The sequence below is a fragment of the Sciurus carolinensis genome, chromosome 14, assembly GCF_902686445.1.
Source record: "Sciurus carolinensis chromosome 14, mSciCar1.2, whole genome shotgun sequence".
Taxonomy (NCBI): Eukaryota; Metazoa; Chordata; class Mammalia; order Rodentia; family Sciuridae; genus Sciurus; species Sciurus carolinensis.
In genome coordinates, this window is record NC_062226.1 from 50,095,035 (window position 1) to 50,118,323 (window position 23,289).

The 23,289-nt window shown below is 38.0% G+C and overlaps 1 protein-coding gene across 1 annotated transcript in view; it reads right to left on the reverse strand.

Annotated features, from left to right (window-relative positions):
• Focad (focadhesin) overlaps positions 1-23,289 on the reverse strand; it is a 299,217-nt gene that overhangs the window by 39,219 nt on the left and 236,709 nt on the right. Inside the window, exons 25-33 of the mRNA XM_047524416.1 lie at positions 20,934-21,042; positions 18,277-18,393; positions 15,649-15,887; positions 12,088-12,177; positions 6,055-6,202; positions 4,040-4,159; positions 2,400-2,522; positions 1,861-1,938; positions 1,040-1,111 (exon numbers count right to left, since the gene is read on the reverse strand). Of these exons, the coding sequence (XP_047380372.1) occupies positions 1,040-1,111; positions 1,861-1,938; positions 2,400-2,522; positions 4,040-4,159; positions 6,055-6,202; positions 12,088-12,177; positions 15,649-15,887; positions 18,277-18,393; positions 20,934-21,042 (1,096 nt within the window). The remainder of the gene's footprint in view (positions 1-1,039; positions 1,112-1,860; positions 1,939-2,399; positions 2,523-4,039; positions 4,160-6,054; positions 6,203-12,087; positions 12,178-15,648; positions 15,888-18,276; positions 18,394-20,933; positions 21,043-23,289) is intronic.

Below are 23,289 nucleotides of genomic sequence, written 5' to 3' on the forward strand. Positions count from 1 at the left end.
GTCTCTTGACCATTCTTCATGGATATCTGCCCTGTCCCTGGATCACCTTCCAGTTTTCCTTGTCCTGAGGGCCTAGTATTCCTTACAGGTTCAGGTTATAATTGGTAAGAGAAATCAATACCAACTTACCTTAAGAAAATGCCGACTTTCTCTTTTTTCCAGGGACAGTTTTTTTTTTTTTTACAGACTGCATTTTGATTCATTATATACAAATGGGGTCTAACTTTCTGTTTCTATGGTTGTACACGATGTACAGTCACACAATTTGTGCAATATACATGTACATAGGGTAATGATGTCTGTCTTATTCCACTATCTTTCCTACCCCTGCCCCCTCCCTACTCTCATTTCCCTCTAAACAATGCAAAGTTCCTCTATTCTTCTCTTACCCATCCACCCCCCCACTATGCCCCCATTATTTATCATCATTCACTTATCAGAGAAAACATTCGGCCTTTGTTTTTAGGGACTGGCTTATTTCACTTAGCATAATATTCTCCAATTCCATTCATTTATCTGCAAATCCATAATTTTATTCTTCTTTATGGCTGAATAATAATCCATTGTGTATCTATACCACAATTTCTTTATCCATTCATCTATTGAAGGGCATCTAGGTTGGTTCCACAATCTAGCTATTGTGAATTGAGCTGCTATAAACATTGATGTGGCTGTGTTACTGTAGTATGCTGACTTTAAGTCCTTTGGGTATAAACCAAGGAGTGGGATAACTGGGTCAAAAGGTGAGTCAATTCCAAGTTTTCTGAGGAATCTCCATACTGCTTTCCAGAGTGGCTGAACCAATATGCAGCCCCACCAGCAATGTATGAGTGTGACTTTTCCCCCACATCCACACCATGGCAGTAGATTTTTTTCAGTGAATACAGGATCATATGGCACTCTCCAATGCCCCTTGAACTCAGTACAAAACCAGAGATTTCCCCCCCATTTTCCAGGTAAATTTTGTATTATATTATCAGACAAACAACAAGGAAGAGAACTGTTTTTCCACCCACGGATTTTAGATTTCTCTTCTCACCTGAGTTAAAGTTCTAATGACTTCATTAAGTCTGCCTTGAAAATGTGAAGTCTGTATGGCTTCTGACTTCAGCTGAAAGAACAAGGAGAAATATCCATCACCACCTGTCACCCCTGAAGTAAATAATTACATTCCCAGTGCATGAGCGATCATCTTCTAAGCAATGGAATATTGTTATCATATGTCCTTATAAGGACAGACATGTATAATTCAAACACACTCCTCAAAGGCAGTGCCCATGTTTCTTTGTGATTATTTTTTTAGTCCCTGTGCAGTGTAGTACACAGTAGTCACTCAGTAAACTTCACTGTGTGAACAAAGTAACTCCTTTAGAATTACATATAAATGTACAGATTCATGTCCACTATGAAAACATTTTGAAGTGAAAGAATATAAACATAGACATTATGGATGCAAACAGAGGTTTTTGTGAATGACTATTGAAATTCCTTATTCACAGATATAAATGTAGATATAAACACAGATATAAACGTAGACATTATGGATGCAAACAGAGGTTTTTTGTGCATGACTACTGAAATTCCTTATCATTTAATCACTTTTCTTAGGCAGGGAAACTTGTGGCAAGTACTTACATTGACCAGGTTTAACTCCTACAAGCCAAATGAAACAACCATCAAATTCCACATAAAGAATTCTTGGCCAAGAGCACTTTATCAGAGAGCAAGGCATTGAAAAGTCCAGTAGAAGTATTACTATGAGCACATATTCTATCGTTAGCATACTAAGACAACAGGAATTGCCCTTCTGTGGCTATGTCCACTTTTAGATTCTTCCCAATTGATAGTTCCTTTCTTTACCTGCATTACATCCCCTTCGGAGCCTACCAAGGCCACCATGCCGTGCAGAGCTGCCAGACAAAGCATTGTGGGAGTGCCCTGGAAACAAAGCAACAGAGTGTGTCAGGAGGGAGGAGTCCCAGGCGGGCATTCTACAAAACTTAATAACAGAGAGAAATAAAAGGCCAAAATGGTACAACGTTGGTAGAATCAACAAAATCTGAATAACTGAAACAAAAATGGCAACAGACTATAAAACAAATAGATTAAGTTGTTAGCTTATGACTGGCTTCTTGCTTTTATTTTTTTTTTTTAAAGCATACTGCTGTTTTAAAATTAAAATAGTGACAAAATAGTTTTTTTTTTTTTAATACCATATTGGTTGACAGAATGCATTATATATAAGGGATTAAAAATACACACATCTCTTTCATTTGAAATTGCCTCTTCTTTTATTGTTAAACTATGTATGTATCTTAGCAGCTCTTATAAATTGTCCAATAAAGTAGTTCTTTTTTCTTTATAAAAATATAAAGTAGCATATAGGAGGTGACCTCTACCTCTGCTAGAACAGTTCTGATCCATCCAGGGAGAAGTTTGTTGCCCAAGTCTTCAGCTTTGCCATGCCCACATAGAGACAAACCGTGAACTACATTTCCTAATGCCAAGGCAAAACCCGAAGTCTGGTGTAAATAAATAAAAACAGGGCATGAGAAAAAGAAAGACATAGATCAGGATACATAGATGTATTTATATACATGCCAAAATGAACATTTTTAGTGTCTCCTAATCCTACTTATATGTTCTGTCATCCACTCCCTGTCCCCACCAAAAAAAAAAAAAAAAATCACAGCCCTTTTTTTTTTTTTTTTTTTTTTTAAATCTAGACTTTGGTTGGTAATAGAGACTGCAGTTTCATTGCAAGGAATTTAGCTGCCGTGAGTAGTTTAATTTAGGTAAATAATACTGCACAATTGAGCAACATATTCTGAATGTAAGTGAGCAGGCTTTACCCATAACACTGTAGCAAGCCCATTATAACCTTAAATCAGTGAATTTTGTCATAACCCACTATAGCCAATATAAAGACTGTGGAGAAACCTTTTTAAAAATAAATAAACAAATAAATAAATAAAATCCAACTGGGGACATTCTATGGCATGTATAATTACAGGGAATTTTTTAAAAAATTTATTTTAGCCAAATCCACATAAAATTTACCATCTTAACCATGAATATCATCAGTTCAGTGACATTAAATACATTCATGTTATAGTACAATCATCTCAGAACTCTTTTTGTCTTGAAAATTGGAAACTCAGCACCCATCAAACAGTAACTCCCCATTTCCTCCCTGCAGCCTCTGACTCCACACTCCACCACCATTCTACCTTCTTTCTCTTTTTCGGGGAGGTACCAGAGATTGAACCCAGGTGCACTTACCACTGAGCCACATCCCCATCCCATTTTGTTTTTTGAGACAGGGTCTTGCCGAGTTGCTCAGGGCCTTGCTAAGTTGCTGAGGCTGGCTTTGAACTCATGATCCTCCTGCCTCAGCCTCCCGAGTCACTGGGAATACAGGCGTGTACTACCTCACCAGGCTCATCGTTCTACTTGCTGTCTCTATGAGTTTGACTATTCTAAGTACCTCAAATAAACGGGAACTGTGCAGTATTGCTCTCATGATTGGTTAATCAGAACTTCCTTTTTAAGGCTGAATAGTATTTCAAAGGGATCATTTTAAGGCTACTTAATTTATAGGTACTTAAATCTCTCTGCACATATTCAGTCATGAACAGAGCTTTTCTACCCTGGATTTGCTAAAGTTTGACTTGATTCAGAACCCTCTTATGTATTCCTGCCTTTCCAAATGTTTGCATCTAGCCTTATACGACCCTTATGTTCCTGAGCCACAGATGTTAAGACTTTAAAAATACACGGCAATGGCTGGAGAGAGGGAAAAAAGCCTATCAAAACTTTCTGAAGCAAAGAAAAAGACATGTCCACAAAGGGAGAGATAGGAGATAGAGAAAAAGATGTGTGACTGTTGGCTACGGTGGTGAGAGAAAAGAATAGTTAGGAGCTCCCCAGTGCCAGACAGGAAATCTCCCCTTCTGGTCTAGCTCAGAGTCAGGCACAAGCAGGCCTGGGTTGCAGCAGGAGACCCATGGAGAGCAATAATCAGGGAAGACGTTCCAACCTGCTGGTTGTTCTCCACTAACAGCCGAAGCTTGTTCATAGTCTCTTCAGCCTCTGTGGCCTCAATGATACCGGCACTGAATGCTGATGTGCACACACAGCTGAGGGTGTAAGCGAGCACCTGAGAGGAAAATACAACAGAAAATGTTTCTTAATACAGCAAAAACAAAAGAACACGGCTCAGTTGACACAGATACTCTTGTTAAACTTCTCAGCAGAAGCATTGAATTCAAATGCATTCCCCACAGACTAGGCCCTGTTTTGCTGCCTAACTTCTATTAGTATGTTTCACAACATGTCATGATGGCATTCGTGATCCCTACTTCTTAAATCAGGGCTTTGAGGATCAAATGGCTAGCAGACAGAGTAGGATTCACATCCAGGTCTTTAGTCTCTAAGTCCAAAAGGTTCCTTGCTAGGACACAGCACCTATCATTAGAAGAGGGAGACAGATGTACACCAGCAGTGAATGCCACTAATTGCCATGAGCTCCATCCAAGGCCAACAGGAGAGGCAGCTCAGAGAAGAGAAGCTCCATTAAGATTCCCTAGGAGAAGTAATGGGGCATGACTAGAGCAGGAACATGGGTTTGGGAGTAACATAAATTATGTAAAATAGAGGTGACACTACCTACTTCATCGTCCTGGTGTTAAAACTTAATAAGGAAACTGAATGTATGAATAAACAAATGAACAAGTACACAAAAATAGATAAAAAGAAAAGAATGTTGAGAGTGGAGACAGTACTCGGGTATGTGTCCCAAACTGACCACTTACCAGTCGAGTAACTGAGCAAGTCACTCAATCTGGGTCTCAATTTCTGCAAGTCAAGGTTAATTACCCGCTCCCTGCTACCTCATATTTTCATAATAAAAACCCTTCCTTATAAGAATGATGTTAAGATAAAGTGGAAAATTCAACTCCTAGCACTGATTGATGCATGAAAAATATAAGCAGTTCCCAAGGCAGAAATTGGATAATAAAACATCAGAGGTGGAGGAAAAAAAAAAAAACCCTGCTTGCTTGAGGCCTATAAATCAAAACATCAAGGCAGACAGATGCATCAGTTATAAAAACCTTGCTTTTATTTATTAATCAAATTGTTCCTTGGTCACAAGATTTTCTCCTTTGGCTTAAAAAAATAGGTACTTTAAAGTCATGCTCTGCTCTGCTTTAAACATGGAAATGTAGTGCATGTCTTAGAACAAAACTTCAACCCTCTGTGCCCCAAAGAAATTCACCAATTCAACAAGTCCCATTGCTGAAAGCAGAGGAGGGAGCGGGAAACACAGCAGCCATTATGTGCTCATCAATAGCTGGTGGGCAGGCTGGGGCAAAACAGAATCTGCTCTAATGAGAAGGAGAATCTGGCCGGCCTTGAGGTCATCCCCTGCTCCTCCCAGGGCACAGGCAGTTCAGCTTCACCTGGGCACAGCTGACTGGCAAGCCACCTGCCTGGACCATTCCATCCAACCGCGGCTAACACACGGGGACGGCGTCACACCAACTCCAATTCTGCATATTTTTGTACCACGACAGAAAAAACTTTTCCATTAAGTGTGGTAAAGGGAATTTTCTCAATTTTTCATGCTAGTGGGCATTTTTTAAAAAAATCAAATGCCTTCCCATCTACAGTTTCTTAAGCTTATTCCTGGCTATTTTTTAAAGTTACATTTGACTTGAGCACAATTCTAAAAATCTCCATTTAACCTTCTTCCAGAAATTGCAGCTCTTCTTAGGAAGTGCCTGCTGGTGATGCTGACTTAGGGTTTGCATTCACTGACGGCTCTTATCTCATATGCCACATTTAAGTCTAAGTTGATTTATACAGCCGCACAATTTGAAAACCTCATGATCTAATATAGGTTGCTTGCTGCTCAGATTTTCTCCTTATCTCAGTTGGAATTGAAAAAGAATTTAATTTACAGGGTTACCCCAATAGGAGAAGTAGAAAACAAGCAACAACAAGAAAACAAAAGGTAGCAAAGGGAAGAAAAATGTCACCTTCAACTCTTACCTCCTGAAATGTTCGGCTCTGACTCCCACTATCATCTAGGTACGTGGACAGCCTCCGAAGCGACGCAGCCACATGAACTCGGGACTCCATTTGGCTGCTGTGGCTCATGAGAGACAGTACAAGTCCAACTCCCAATATACAGCCAGTGCTTGGGTGCCAGAAAAGATGAGGGTTAGGGTCACATGAAATCTATATGACTGCTCTCCACTTACCATGGGCTCTGAAACCTGAGCAAGCTCTGAGGATTCTAAATCTGCCTTGCATGTAGGTGCACCCCATGACTCATGCCAGGTACACCCACCTCTTCCCTCAACAGGAAAACTTGATGTCAAAACAGGTATCCCTGGCCCATGCTAGTGCTGTGTCCCCACCGGACAAAAACATCAAAAAGTTTGACTTTAGTTCTATGATGAGAGTAAAGATGTGAAAAAGCTCTGTTTCTGCCCTTATAGAAATGCTGTACCCGTCCTTTACCTGCTTGTGTTGAATACACTGTGACTATTTGCACTCAGAGAGAAAGGCTAAATTTCAAGATCTGGGCTGTGGACATCTGACTAATAACAGGGGAGATAAATGCAAGGCATGATTATGAGGTACTGCTAAGTGCTTCATGTTTCCCAGTCAACTTCAACAAGAGGAATTTCTTTCTTAAAGAAACTGTGTATTCATCTGTGCACAATGACATTAATCCTTCTCTCCCCTCTGATCTCTCAGAGTACCACTGGGTCAGAAGAGAAAATGGACAAATGACAGGCTTGTCAAAAGTTACCCATGTGACAATTCAATTGGAATCTGGGGCTTTGTGCTGCATTCCTCCTAGAAGAATACATACCATTTAAAGAGAAGAATTGTTCTCTCAGAAAACTTCAAGTTAGTATGGTAAGATAATGCAGATTGTGGAGATTTTTTTCCTTTTCAAAAATAGTCGGTCATCATTCCTAGTTTTTCACTGGAGAAAATGCTGAGTCTTCCAGAAATTCCCCTGGCTTTGGTTTGGCTCACCTCTCATCAAGCTTTGTGCTGCTTAAGACATTTCAGGGCATTTCCCCAATAACTTACTTCAATGTCCATATGTTACATCATTTTTCCCTTAAATGTCATCTATACCCCTGGCTGATGTCAAGAACCTCATTGTTTTTTGAGCATGTTAGTTACATCCTCCAACACCTCTGTGTGAACAGAGCATCCAAATATGATAGTAGACACCCAGAAAAATGGACAAGCTTCAGAATTTGTTCGAGACTGCACAAAGAGCTTCCAGGAGAGCATGAATGGGGGAATTGAGGTTCACAGCCTTCTGATTCATCTGCCAAACCTAAGGCCCCTGTCGGTGCCCTGCATGATACCATGATAGGATGCTTATGAGAAGGCAATGTATCTTCAGCATGATTTTCTAGTTTCTGTTGCCTAACAATTTGGCATTAGAAAATCCTTTGTAAAGAAGCTTCTGCAGCAATCATCCATCATTCGCCCGGCAGAACTGCTGTTACAGCTTACAAGAACTTAACAAGCTCAACTAGCATAATGCATTTCCAACCAGTTAAATCAACATCTAACATCTGAACACTGCATGCTTTGGAAACAAATCATATTTCCAAAGGAAAAAAGGCCGGTCTTGATTAGTATGGATTTAAAGTCTTTATTTTAATTTAGAATCTACTGGGAAGTGTTTTAGCCATCTTTCTATACTGATACATATAAAAGCTTGACAGAATTAGATCAAAGATATAATTAGACACAATCTCATTAATACTTTGACAAATTTGACTTTTGCTCTCACTTTTGACTATGTAATTGCTACTTATGCTTAAGATTTCAAATATTACTTCCTCAGGGACACCTCCTCTGGCCCAGCAGGGAATCTCTTTAATACTTTCCCACAGCACCCTGTACTAATTCACTTTCTACAATTTTAATTGTAAGTTCTGATGTGGGTTATTTGGAATATTGTTTGATTTCTCTCTATTCCATACCCTGCAAGTTCCACGAGGTGGGGCATATACCTGCTTCTCCGCACTAGAGTATCTATGGCACTCGACCAATATTAGCCAAAAACTGAAAAACTAACCAAATAAAGAATTGTTAGAGTCTAGAGTGATGAAAATATCCACAGGAGGAAAAAAATTAAAAATGAAAAAAAGAAAACAGAAGAGCTGATGCCAATGTATGGTCGTAGGCAAAATTTGAGTGGTAAAATTAGCTGTACATATTTAAGATTCAATCAAGAAAATATGAAAATATTAATTCTATTTCCTGCCATACTCATTTAAATTAAGGAAGACAGCGGCTGTGTTTGTGTTTAGAAAGGACTTCTCAAGGGCTGGGAAGATAGCTCAGTTGGTAGCGTGCTTGCCTTGCAAACACAAGGCCCTGGGTTTGATCCCCAGCACCGCAAAAAAAAAAAAAAAAGAAAGAAAGGACTTCTCAAGTTCATGCAAGTAAGAATTGGGGCTTATTTTTCTAAATAGGTGTCTAGGTCCTCCTTTTCAAGCAATCCTGGGCTCACAAGAATCTCTATCCCCTGGACTGAAGCTCCTCCTTTAACATCCCAAGATATACAGGTACAAAGACTTAGAAAAAGACATCTTAGTTCCTAGTTCACATCAACCTAAAAATTATTATAGCAATTATTATCATTCTTAGGCAAGGTTATGATTCATGGTGACAACATCAGTTAATTGACTGCTGAATATACAACCTAACTGTGTGTGTGTGTGTGTGTGTATGCCAATATGAATGTCAGATAGTGTGTATCAGTTGACCTTCTAAATAGGTTCCGTCTACATTTTCCAGTAAGTACCTAGAAGGTATTACTAAAGCTTTATTCCTTCTAATTTCTAAATCTCCAATATTTGAATGGGCTTACTTCTGTTCTAAGTCATAAAGATTCCCCCAGGGGATCAGTTCACCATTTTCACACATTTGCTTCACTATAGGCTCTTTTTGATATGCCTGTCAGCTCTAAATCAAGAATAACTTGGGCAGAGGTATCTTTCCCATTTTATTGTCCTTTGTGGGGAGGGAGAAGTATTGGTGTCTCGGACTAGTGAAATAAAAATAAATTATAATACTGGGTATAAAATTGAGCATTTGGAATTTCTAACAATAAGATTGCTAACAAATGACACAGAATTTAAGTTTTAAAATTCTGTATTCTATTGTCATTATTTGTTTGAATCTCTTACCAGAGAATATTAAAATATTACCAAGAAGATAAGTCCTGAAATGCAATGCAATTCTGATATATGTTGTTATATCAACTGAGATGTGATGATATATTTACCTAAGCTAACCAGAGATGAATCGTTAATTCCCTAGTTTATTGTTGACAATCCTGCAGATTAAGTACAAGGCCATCTCATAATTAGTTCTAATAACAGTTAACATTTGTATAGCGTTTTGCCCTTTACAAAGTGCTATACAAATGTGATTGTATTTGTAAAAGCTCAATAGTAATTAACCAAAGCTCAATAGGGCTGTGAGGATCACAATGGCCCAATGAGCCACCACTAGATGGCAGCAGAAGGTTAGTGCTAGGACCACAAATATCAGCCGGCCCAGGTGCTCAGCTCTCTCAGCAGGGACTTGTCCATTAAATCAGGGAAGCATGGCGAATTTGCTCTGGGTGAATTCTACCACTTGAGGTAGCGCACTCCCAGATCTATTAACCACCTCCCAGTAATGTTTCCACTATTTCACTGGAGGGAAGACTGCCCTAGACTCCTACAATCTCATTAAACAGAGGAGTACTTTACACCACTAGCTAGACGGTATTCAGTCCTGAGCCTGGTTAAAAAGCAGAAAAAAGAACTTTTAGATAATGGTAGACAACACTTGCATGTCAGAAAAAAAGTAAGCAAAACATCATACTGTCAAATGTCAAATTGCTTTCTACTGAAATGTGTTCTCCACTCTGTACTATGCAGGAGAGAAAAAAATGGCTTTGAATTGAGATGAACTAAGTTTTTCTTTTACCTGGGCCACTTATTTAGTTATGGCCTTGAACAAGGTCTTCCATCAGAGATTCATTTTCTTTAACCATAAAGTGATGACGATTCTTGCTTTAGCACCACATTTAGGTTCTGATAAGGACCTAACTACATGAGAAACAGATATGGAAATGCCTAGTTCAGCATGTACTTACTGCTCAGTAAGTGTCAGCTGAAGCCGAAACCAAAAGCAGAACTACACACATAGGACTGACATCCATAAAGCATCAGGGATGAGAAAATGCTAAACTTCATCAGCTACAGGAAAGGATATAGGAAGGGCTTCTTGAATCCCTGAGCTTCTAACGGGCTCTGATAAACAAGGAAGTTTTCACTAAAGAGGTGGGAAATTTCTCTATTCTGCTTCCCTCCAGAGAATTTAAGCCTGGACAGGCCCAACCTTCTTCCCCCTCCCCACTTCAGTTGTTCATTAAGAATGTAAGAAGGGAGAAACAAGAATTTTATTAAAAACAAAAATGAAGTTTAAAGTTAAATATGCTTTAACATGTGAAGTTTTAAAGTGCATAAATATTTGTAATGTGGATAAGTCCACTATCCCACAGTTCTCCTTACATTCAAAGAACTTTCCAGAAAACAAATGGGTACAATACATGAAAGTCATTCCAGAGATTTTTCCAACTGGCTGAAAATATACAGAATCTTAATTGCAATTTTTTCCCCGTTCATAATATCCTGAAATATAGCTATGATGAACATTTTTGGAGAGGGGATCAGGAGGAAAAATACAAAAATATCTCATTCCTTGGTTGTAAGAAGCAACAACATCAATGCGTGCATTAGGTTAAAAATCTCAACTCTTCACTCAACCCAAATAACAGCTATATGTCCCTATAACCCCCATTAATCATTTTCTATATTCAAGAGATTTCAACCATGCCATCAAACTCTTTTCTCATATTGAAACCACATCTTAACATGTCACTTGATCCCCAAAGTGTTTCTTGATAAACTGGGTGAGTGTCATAAATCTTACCTGCACATGGTGAAGATTTCATAACTATCACCCCCTAAGTGGACATTTGACTTGTTTGCTCATGATAAAATCCTTTATACCTGCACCTCTTTCACCAATTCATTTATTCCTTTGTTGGTCTGAATCTAACAGGCTCTAGATTGAATGAATGTAGCTTTAGATTGTAAGCGACTAAAGGCCAGAAATGTCAACACTGACTTAACTGAACAGTGTCCATAATCACAAAAGTTAAATGAGCTAATAAACTAGAGATTGGTGCTTATTCTCTATTGCATTTCCTAGAAACAATGAGCTCCAGAGAATTTAAGCCTGAGGTTCCAAAACATGTGGAAGTCCAAAAAAGGTGCAGTGTAGGTCCTCAGTGGTGTCGATATTTCCAAAAGCCTAATGGAACCATGTATTCATCCACACAAGTCAGTTGAAACATTAAATAGCTAATTAAATGAGGATGCTTAATACTGTTTTAACCTCTTCTGATTATTTCTCTTTTATTTGTCATCTTTCATCGCTGGAATGAGAAAATGATTTCAATTTTAAGCTATTCAGTTTAATAGGCAAAGTCTTGAAAAAGCATGAGGTCTGCCGGGAGGAAAGGGCTCCTTAGGTAAAGGAGGTTGGGACTAAGAAACGTGTGTTGCCATTTTAATTCCCTCAGCCAATAGGTTACGGAGAGAAATATAAATCACCATTCAAAGGCTCTGAAGCGCAATCAAATTCAAATGACTTCGACAGATCTTTTAAAAGGTTAAGTCATGTATTCAGGTCCTCAGATACATGCCTTATATGATAAAGTAAACCACAACAAAGGTGTTAACAGTACAAAGACTAAGCCACGAAATGATATTTGCTGCACTGTATTTAAGTACACTATTGCAGAAACATGGTTTTCAAAACAAGTAAGCTCTAATGACAGGGTTTTAAAAATATGATTTTGACTGAAAATTCTCTACTAAGAAATTCAAGATCGGATCCTGCAACTATTTCACCATAGCATGTAGGTATGGGGTCAGCCTCTAAGTACCTGTTAGAGAGGAAATGGAAACTACGTACTTGTATTCAAGACCAGCGTCAAAGCAGCAGTTCTCCAGGGCATCCAAGGACTTCATCAGAAGAAGGTTCATCTGTTGGCCAGAGATATCACTGGATAATGACCAAAGAAAAAGTGAATTACTAATAATTTGACTGGTCAAAAGGCTTAATATAAAATATTTGTTCTCATTTTTCTACTGGATATGCCAGCATTTCTTTAAGAACAAAAAACAGGGGCTGGGATCGTGGCTCAGTAGTAGAGCGCTCGCCTGGCATGTGTGAGGCACTGGGTTTGATCCTCAGCACCACATAAAAGTAAATAAAGAAAATGAAGGTATTGTGTCCATCTACAACAACAACAAAAATTTTTAAAGAACAACAAAAAAAATATATGATAAATGAGCTGGGGATGCAGATCAGTGGTAGACCACTTGCCCAGCATACATGAGGTCACAGGTTAAATCCCCAGCACCTCTGTCACAAATAATTAAAAAAAATTAAAAGTGACAATCATATTGGTGATTCACATATTGGTAATAATATTGATGATTCATTTTGTAGACAGAGAAACTGAGTCACTGATTATTTAATTATTAGGTTTCTAGACAGTATAAATCACTTATGAGCCAGTAAACACCAAGACTCCTACATTCAATTTTTCTCAGCATATTCACATTTTAAAATCACCAAATGAAAAAAGCCAAAGCCAAAATTCCAAATATTGCTAAGAAGACAAAGTGATTTTCTGCAGAATATTTAATAAATTTTTAAACTGATAGGATCAACAGTCCTTCTAAACCTCTTTCTTGCAAAGATTGTCACTTCTGATTTCATATCTCAATTTTATAAGCCAGCAGTTCTTTTCCTTTGCTTACATATAATCTAAAGAGGAAAAATCCTCTAGTCCTACATTTTTCTGCTTTTATATAATAAGTGATATTGCTTCTTTTAATTGTCTTGGTGAGAAATAAAACTGGTATAGTAAAATGAAATTTAAAAGGTAGTTCTGTGGCTGTTTTTCCAGGTAGAGTTGTGGACTTCATCACCGACACTTCATTATCCAGGGGTCTCTACACCTCAGCTTTCATGCTACAGCCTCAGATCACACAAGGAGGAATCCAACCCCAAGAATGCCAGAGGGTACCTTCAACAACAGGATCTTAAACCAAGACTACAGCAGTGGTGCCCAAGGTCAAGGATGACATTTTGTAAGTGAGCAATACACACACACACACACACAGAGTTAATAGCTTTTGATTAAATAAGTCCTATTGAAGTTGTTCTCTAGAGTAAAATATTCCTAAATATCCTGAACAAATGCTAACGAGATCATACTTGTATCCTCTGGGGGTTATGGCAGAAGCAAGAAGCCTAAAATAATACACTTTTCTAAATAAACCTTGATTGGAATTTAAATTTAGGAGGTTTTCTCATAAACCTCAAAAAAAAAAAAATGATTGTCATCATTTTCTTCCACAGGGTAATTCTTCCCTCTCTGAAAACTAATATATGGTTCTAATCCCCTTCCCATTAAGGGGTCATTTGGGGTCACTTATTTGGTGTTATTGACTATTCAGAGTCAATCACCATCCAACCACTTACTTTTATTTTACAAAAAAAAAAAAAAGGAAACTTTCTCCAAAAATATTATCAGGTGACACTGCAGTTACCTAATAAAATATCTGTTTAGTAAAGAAAAGTAAATATTTCAGATTCCTCTGCTCCAAAAAGTTGGGGAAGGTGGGAGTCATGAAAAGGTTAGTGACAGCAGGGCTAATACAGTGGCCCTCCAAAAGAGGAGGATGCTACCAACACAGGAAGGGTAGGCAAAGTTAAAATCTGTCATTATTCTGGGGGTGCTCAGCCATGCAAAGAACTTTCTGGGGTCTTTTCCAGTATTTTCTGCAGGTACAACTTCAAGTAAGATAGACAGCAGTGGAGGGGAATCTAGAAACCAAGAACAAGTGTGTTGTTGGAGGGATCACCGCAGGGTTTTCAGGCAGCATGATTAGCCACAAATGCAAACTTGTTGGCCCTTGAAACCAGCAGCACTTCATCCTAAGTTAATGAAGATGGGAAACACACAGGAGAAAGGGGAAATGGCCAAGCCACAGGTGTGAGCTTAGGGCCACCCCCTCGCCAGCCACTCACGAGGCAAAGAGGACAGGATGAGGGAGGTCGTCTAGTGTTGCACTGAAGCAACTCACTGTTAGTTGAAAACCACATTGTTTAAAAGATAGCAAGGAAGGAGCCTGGATAGAAATGGGGAAGGGAATGCCATTTGTAGCCTAGGAGCAAGGCTGGGAAATTCCCTTTCAAACTTCAGGTGTTTAGAAATACTTCATGTTCTACACACACATAAGACGCACACAGGAGTGTTTGCTATTGTTTGTTTGTATCCAGAATGGGCCCTTTATTTTTTATTTTTCTGTTTTGTTTTGGTGGGGGCAGGTACTAAGGATTGAATCCAGAGGCGTTTTACCACTGAGTTACGTCCTCAGCCTTTTTATTTTGTGTTCTGAGACAGGGTCTCACAAGTTGCTGAGGCTGGTCTCAAGCTTGCGATTCTCCTGCCTCAGCCTCCTGGCCTTTATATTAATATATAATTATTATGCCAGTGAACAAAATAAAATGAATATTCTGTGCACATTTCCTTTAGGATTACAGAGACTCACTCAGTCACCCCAATCACCTGACAGATGTTTACAGGAGTTGAAAATGAACATCTAAAATCTACTCTTTCCCCTGAACAACATCAATTCTCATAAAAGTTCCACATATTAATGCTTGTGCAAAATAATGTCAACTACCAATGTAACCACTAGTTTCAAACTGCAATCAATCCAGACATATATAATTCTAAGGTTTGTTGTAAGGTAAAAGAATCAACAGTACGAACAAAAAAACTAAAACAGATTGTTGGGCAAGAAAACTTTCCCAGTTAGTGGAATTTTCCACCCAGGTTTTTGCTATTCCATTAGCTTCATTCAAGGGTAAAGCTAGCAGTCCAAAACTGAGCAATCAAACTGAATAAAGCACACAGTATAATATGTACAGATTAAGACTCTTTAAGGATTATTAAAATGTAGCCAGGGCACAGGATAAAAGCTATGTTTAAAGCTGGGTACATGTAGTTCTCAGGTAATTCAGTGATTCCCAACACCCCTCAGGCACAAGGGATACCCCAGTCCTTTCCACTCATTTTACAGTGATATTAATAAGGGATCAGCAATTATTTCTGTCACATATAAATGAAAAAAGAAGTTTTCTCTACTTACAGCACCATAAGGTTAGATTTCCACTCATGCTTATTCGACAGATGTACTTGGGGCTTTTTTATAAGCATGAAATGACATCCAAGCAACCAATCACTTGAATAGCAACCCTTAAAATGCATTAGTGTATACATGATGGTATTTTAGAAAGACAAATTCACCCATAAAGGAGAATAAAGAATCAACTTGCAGATCTCAAAAAGTTTAGCAGCCATATATTGCTTAGCTATAGTGTTTAGGTATGTGTAGGCAAAGTCCTTCACCTAAATCACAAAGGGGAAAATAGGAATATTTTAATAAACCATACCTGAGTTTCTCCTCGCACAAGCGAGAGAGAAACATCCCCAAAGCAAGGCCCATGTGGATTTGCACGGCTTGAGATTCATCAGCACTTGGTTTCCCAGGTAACCTGGCAGTCAGCATGTTCAGGATTTCCTCAACCTTCTCTTTGCAAGAGATAATGAAAACTGGCACAAGGAGAGACAAAGCCGTGGCAGCAGCAGAACGGGCAATGGCACTAGCTGTGTTTTCACCAGAATAGGATTTCTAGGACATGCCAGAGAACGAAAACAGAGGTTAGCCTTTTGTTTAAAACAGGATGGAAACATACCTATCACAAAAAGGCGGCTCAACAATACTAGCTCCTCTTAGATCCGCCCCCATAGAACAAAAACAAACATAAATCTGCATGTTTGCTACAGATGCTTTTCACTCCATGAAAGAATTTGCTGCTAATCAGTTAACTAATAATGTCTTTTGAGTTTGAAAAATGAAATTATAAGCACCTTACATTTCAAGATTGTGCATTCTCTCACTGGGAGGACTGAAATGATTTTGGTGTTTTTAAAAACTCACGTAATGTACATATTGAAAAAGCCAAAGTGAAGTTGTCTGAACTTAGACAATCCACCAGGCCATGTTACAAATGTCCAGAAAGCTGGGCATTTTCAAAGAAAGAAAAAGAAAGGGGGCAGGGAGGAATTTAAGTTTAGTACAGAGAAACCTTGTAAGTTTAGTGCAAGGATCTATTGGCACGTCTCCCAAAATTTTTGGTGGGAACACTTCCCAGTAGATGGATTATTTCCTACAGGGGGTTAATTCCTTTTAATTAAAAAGGAAGTTGAAATCCTAAAAGCCTCTGGTTTCAAAGCAATAACCAGCATTCAAAATGAAATGGAGAGCTCTATATGCTCTTTCCTATATGTAATTATGGGAAAGAAATGAGTAACAGCCCTAATAAAATGACAGGGCAGCTGACTATGAACAGCTTCTGCAAGAATGCCATGTTAGAGAGCACCACCAGACAGTGCATGCATTTGTAAATGTGTCTCAAGTGGGGAGGAAGCCCGTTTAACACTCCTCACTATTACTCACTTTAAATCTGCAGACATACCATAAAGGTGATGTCCCTTGCAGTCAATGCACATTAAAATGTGTTTTTAATTCTACACCTATTAGTTTTCAAAGCTCTAGTACTTTAAGGATAAAAACAAATCAAACATGTAACAAGTTATACTTTAATACAGCACTCTTGAAATGATAGTGTTACGCAAAATGACTCAGCTGCTAGGACACGAAATAAAGGAAGAGACTTTTGAAACAGGACTTTGAAAAGTAAAATAATGTAAAAATCACAAAGAGGAACCCTGAGTTGACTAAGAGATTATCTTATTGGTTTGCAAGAACTAAGCAGAATTATTATAAAGCTCATAAAATGTCCTGTTCTGGTTAATATCCAAGCCAGAGAGTTATTACAAAATTCTCCCTATTTGCTTCTAAACAAGCTAAACAAATTAACATAAAGAAATTACTTCTTTGAGCAAGCTCTACTGTCCCATTTAATTCTATATTATCTGGCAAGACATTTTTTGTCCTCAAGAACAGTTTAAAATCTAGCATCAGACCCTAAGCCCCAGATGAATACATACCAAGGGCAGGAAGAGAGAGGCACACAAAATGTACACAGAAGACCATAGGCAGTGGATTTCAGGTTAAATTCATGATCTTAGCAACTGTTCAGGATCTAGGCTATAGTTTTATTCAAATCAACTCTAATCCTCTGCCACTCAGCTGATTGTCCCATGATCACTGTAATTCCCTAAGCAATGGATATTGATAGGGCAGAACCAAAATAATTCTACAAGATGCAGTAATTCTGCACATTACGACCAATAAAGGGAAAATTAAACAAACAAGTGTGTTTTCATTTTGCTTCAAATCTTAGGATACAAGCTTGAAGACAGAGAATGACTAGGTAACAGGTGCTTTTTTATGATCTTTGTATTTACAGAGCATTTCACTGTTTTCATAACATTTTTGCAAAACAAACAACTTGATCCTCACAGTCTTTCAGAAAGGTGGTGATGATTTTTTGTTTATTTGTTTTACAAGTAAAGAAAATAAGAATGATAGGTGTTAAGTGCCAAGAAAATAAGAATGATAGGTGTTAAGTGCCAACAGTCACAAAACTACTAAGGAGTGGAGCTGCAATCATTACAGGTGATATTATCCAAGTCTCTCATTTTATAAATAAAGACAAAAAGGTCCAAAGAGATTAAGAGAACTACTTGTGGACATGTGCCTTGAAATGAAAAAAACTGACCAGAAACTCCAAGTGTCCACATTTCAGTCAATGTTTATTCTACTACAACTGTAGCTCTTACTCCAACTACACATTAGAAAACCTTACAGAGCTTTCAGAATGCTGATACCCAAGGTTCATTCAGGGCAACTAAATTGGAAGTGGGGCCTACACATCAATGTTTCTTTAAACACACACACACTGACTCACTCACTCTTAAATTTCCCCAGGTAATTCTAACATACAACCAAAACCCAGAAGGGATTTCATGTGACCAATTGATGTCAAGTAGTTAGACCCTGGTTTTTCTAATCTTTTTTTTTTTTTTTTTTTTTTTTTTTTTTTTGCACTTACATGATAAAAGCAGGAGAAAAGCTGTCCTCTGGTTTGGTAATGGCTATCCACAATGACCAGCAGAGTATCAAGCACCATGGAAACCCATTCTTTCATTGGAAGGAAATGAGGTTGAACCTGTAGATGAACAATGTGAAATATGAGGCACAGAAGAAAACATATCTAAACATTACTTTTAGATCTAGAGTACAATACCTTCTGTGTTAAATAATGAAGTGCTACTATCAAAAAGTAAACTTCATGTGCTTGGACTATTATGTGAATAATATGTAACAAAGACGCATCCTATTCCTCAATAAGAATAAGATTTACCTTCTCTGCAAGATTTAGAAAAGTAGGAAAATAGGGGCTGCAAAACAGAACATACCCAAAACCCTTCAGAGTTCTCCTATGTTCAGTGAATTATGATGAAAATAATGTGGAGGTTAAAGAGAGAAAGATGCAAAAAAGCATTTCAAGATTTCTTCATTTTATGATTTGTCATTTTACAAAGGAGGAAATCAACCTACAAAAGTCCGATCAACATCTCTAACATTTCTGCTTACTATTACCATATATTTGTCCTTCAAGAATTCTGACAACAATCACCTCATTAATTGAGAAATTAGGTAGGAAAATATAAACGGTCTCCAGTTTGGAAAAGAGAATGAAAGAGAAAGCAAAAACAAATCAACACAACTCCAATCACTATAAAAAAAACTTGGCAATTAAAATCACTCATAACCCTAGATGCCAAAGGCATTCATTAATGTACATGTTAACACTCAGATGATACAAACTGTACAGGTCAACCAGGCATGAATGTCGCCTTGGGATTCAACTTCCTGAATCAAATAAGGCTTTCCTCTTCAGATCTTTAGTTTTTGGTCATATGCAGATTTGAATGAAGTTTAAAAATTACAATTTTAATGAAATAATGAGATCTTGAGTTTGTACTGAGTGATAGCCAAAGGCAAAATCACCAAAAATAAAAGCAAAGTCCTATCTTTAGGCTGTGTTGAAGTGGGGTGAGGAAAGAAGAATGAGAGAGACTAGAACTCAAACTCTGAACTTGAGTCCCAGTTGTTACTGGAGCAAATTAACTATACAGTTCAGCACAATTAACACCAATGTGAAGGATCACAGAAAGGGGAATTAAGTTTTTAGATTACTGATCTACTTAGTGCATTTGTCTCTGCTAAAGTATTCCATGGTCCTTTCAGAGAAATGAAATAATTCCTCCAGATTTTTTTTCATCATTCTCATCATTAAAATAATATTCTGGGTTTAAAGTTAAATATTCATATGCAAACCAACTACATTTTTGTCACTCATGCAATAATCCCTTAGCCTCTTTCTCTCCTCCACATGTAATATCTACTTTTAGCTCATGTCACACAGTAGCTATTCTCTTGGTTACTGGTAATGGCACCATTTGGGGAATTCCCTGTTCTCCATTATTTGAAACTTAGTCCCACCCTACCGTAACGGTGAGCATAGGACCCTGGGACTCTAAATTGTGCATGATTGATGGAAGGACAATAAGTGACTGGAATTAAGCTACCCAAATGAGGGTGGTCTGCTGAGATTCTTCATTGGTACCTGATGCCTGACTCCCCAAGTTGCCTGGGTTCCTGCTCCCCGCAAAACCTAGTCTGTAAACTTAGCCTTCAACTCCATAGGCTCCCAAATTCCATATCTTTCTACTTACTTTTTTATTTAAATGAGTCAGAGTTGGTTTCTGCGCAACCAAAAAACCATGAAATAAAGTATGCATGGCTCATAAGACACTCCTCCAGGACTGAATAAAAGTCAACCTTCCCAGCAAGAAGTGATGAAGGAGATGCTGGGGCTAATGTGGGTTATTATTACTGACCGCTTAGTATCTACCAGCAATGGTGCTTTACATATATTAATTCATTTAATCCTTACAGCAATACTATCTGGTAAATATTGACCTCCCCATTTCACAGATATGGAAATAAGGTCTGAAAGGGGAGACTACTAGAAATAAGCCATAGAGTTAATAAGTGCAAGTAATAAGATTTAAATGAGAACTCCCCTACCCTAAAGTCTACCTGTGTATTTGACCCAATCAGTTACACTGTCTCCAGATAATGACAGCTACCAGATAATGGAGCTTAACATAAGAATAAATCCATGCCTTTTTATTTTGACAGATATGAATTATCTGAGAAAGTACATTGGAAATGAACACTGGCCAACTTGCCACATGTTTAATTAAGAAATAAATACCTTGCAAAAATGAATAGGCACTTTATCATTGACATCTACAATTAAAATGCAAAGTACAATTTTGTTCATTCTGTAAACACTGCTAATTTTTCATTTTTTGACAGCATTGTTCACTTTCAGTAAGCCTAGTTAACCTTCTAAGATTGGTTACCACTGATGTAATCACAAAAATACAACCCCTGCTGCATAAAATTGGCACCTTCGAATGGAAATGACCACTTAACTGTGATGGAGAAAACAACAGAAAAGCAGCAAACAGAAGTCAAGAAGACTTAGGGCGCACAATGTAGAGGCTCATCAAGTCGGGGAACCTGGTGCTGCAATCACAGAATCTAGCCTTGCAAATCCAGGGCTAGGCCACCTAAAGCCAGACTCAAAGGGACACAACCAAAGCCCACCTGGTTTAAATCACCCTAACTCACCTCCAGGACCCCATCAGAGTCTGAGGCGAGGCTGGCTTCATGTTTGAATAGGACGACAGCAAGGCTGCTTAAGGCTAACAGTGCGTTGCCTTTGACCACTGGGCTCTCCCTGTTTTAAAAGAAAAAATTTCCAAGAGAGCACTTAGGGGTATTAATCAGGAGAAGAGAAAGAGCTATCATAGGAGGGTAGATGCATCAAAAAGCGCTTCTATTCCAACACAGAGTCTTATGAATGAGGCTCTATTTGTCCCCTGATGCTAACAACTTCTATCTTGATACTAGTGCTGATTTTTTATTCTTATTTGTCAGTGTAGAGTCATTATGACATTTGGTAACTTAAAAATCGAAGTTCATGCATCTAAGATCTTCCTTTCTAAAATTTTTATTTCATTGTTCGACATGACATTTCCCAAGCTATCTTCTTCTGTGTCATCCTTAGCCAATTTAAATGTATTGATTTGTTCTGAAAACACACCCAAGGACAATTATGTGAATAAGCTGAGCAGAATGGAATGGCCTCTGGCTTTTCTGAAGCACTGGTGTGTGGAACCAGCTTCTCCTGAACCACCTCAGACAGCGCACTTTGCTTGCAACTTGACACATGGCAGCTCTCCTCAGTCATTATCATTCTCTTTCTCTTAATATTCCAAAGCCAGCAACCCTAAAGCCAGTTGCAATACAATTTGGAGATCTAAAATAAGATGCCAAAAACAAAACAAAAACCTGTTTAGACTAAGAGTTGTTCTATTTTTCCTCCAAATGACAGTTTTCTAATACCAGCAATAAAAATTTTATTTTTGACTTCAGAATTTGGCATCAAGAAAAATAAAGAGTTTTAATATATACTCAACACTGAAAATCTACATTTTGTATTATTGCATAATCCTAAACCAATCCTATAGAAGAAAGCACCCAAAGAGGCATTGATGAGATGCTGTTGGCTTGCCAATTCTGTCATAAAAGAACTTAGGCAGCAGAGCACCCATCCAAAGAGTTCTGTTGTCAGGCTAACGTTTGTGCATTTTCACAAATAAAGATATTGTTCCCCAAAACCTGGACTTGAAATCTGAACCTGAGTCCACTGTATACATTCAAGAGCCATTCCCTGCTTTTCCCAGTGCAGGACTAGAATAAAAATGTGGAATGAGGAAGAATTTCAGTCCTGTTCCCCAAACCTAGTACTTACCTCCAGATCCAATCCACAGACCCAAGTGAACAGGCCAGAGGATGTTAGAAGGTCATTTTATATGTGTTCTTACATTTTCACTTCCCTTTGATAAAATTGGGATTCAGGACTTGCCATTATCAAGTTCTTCCATTTATCCATTCTTCCATCCCTCCTTCCCTCTCTCCCTCCCACCTTGGGGTAGGTAGTTCTGCTCAGTGAAGGCCTGCTCTTCATGCCTTCTCGTTTTGTTTGCCCCTCTATTCCTTCTTCTATGACATCTGCCATAAATTAGTAAGATAACAACATTCAAATTGGGAGTAAGAAGAAAGACTGGAAGGAAGCCTTGAGGTCTAAGCAGATAGCTCCAAACTAGATTTGGTTTACTAAGCATCTACATAGCTAATAATAAAACATCACAAACTAAGGTAAGATTAGGTCATAAAATTATTTAACAAAAAGAAAACTAAATCTTTTATTTCTAATACAGGTTGAGCAATAGTGCTCAAAAAATTTGATTTTAGAGCATTTCAGATTTTACATTTTGGGATTAGGAGTGCCCAACTAGTAAACTCTATGGAATTTCAAAATTTGAAAACCTGCAAAATCTGAAATTCTAGTTCCAAGCATTATTCATAAGGAGTACTCAATCTGCATTATTTCTTCATTTTAACTAAGAATATCCTGAGGCCTGTCCTGCTGCTAAACGTCCATGAATCCCTATGGTTGGATTAAAAAATATTTTTAAATTTTCAGTGATCTGAAAATTAAATCCCCAGGTTTTATGCCCATACAGATGACACTTCATGGTTACCTGAACTTGTGTATCCAACTCATTAAACATGGATATCACCCAAGATGACAAAAATATCTTTTTAACCCTAAAATTCTGAAAAAGAATTTAGCCTCAGTTTTAAAACAGTATCCCAAATCGTTTCAAGTTTCATCAGTCTTGACCTACCTGAGCATGTATTGTTGAAAAAAATGGAGCAAATGTATTTAAAGTCACTAGTAATTAGATCTTAGGTTGCAGGTTGAATGCTAATTTGGACATTAATCTTTAAATAGAAAAAAACTATGCCAGAATCTATGTAATGTATCTGAAGACCATGCTACACATTTTACAGAGGTACATTAATAACTCTTGACCATCTTTGCATTCTCTACGTGCCCAGGATAATGACTTATAGA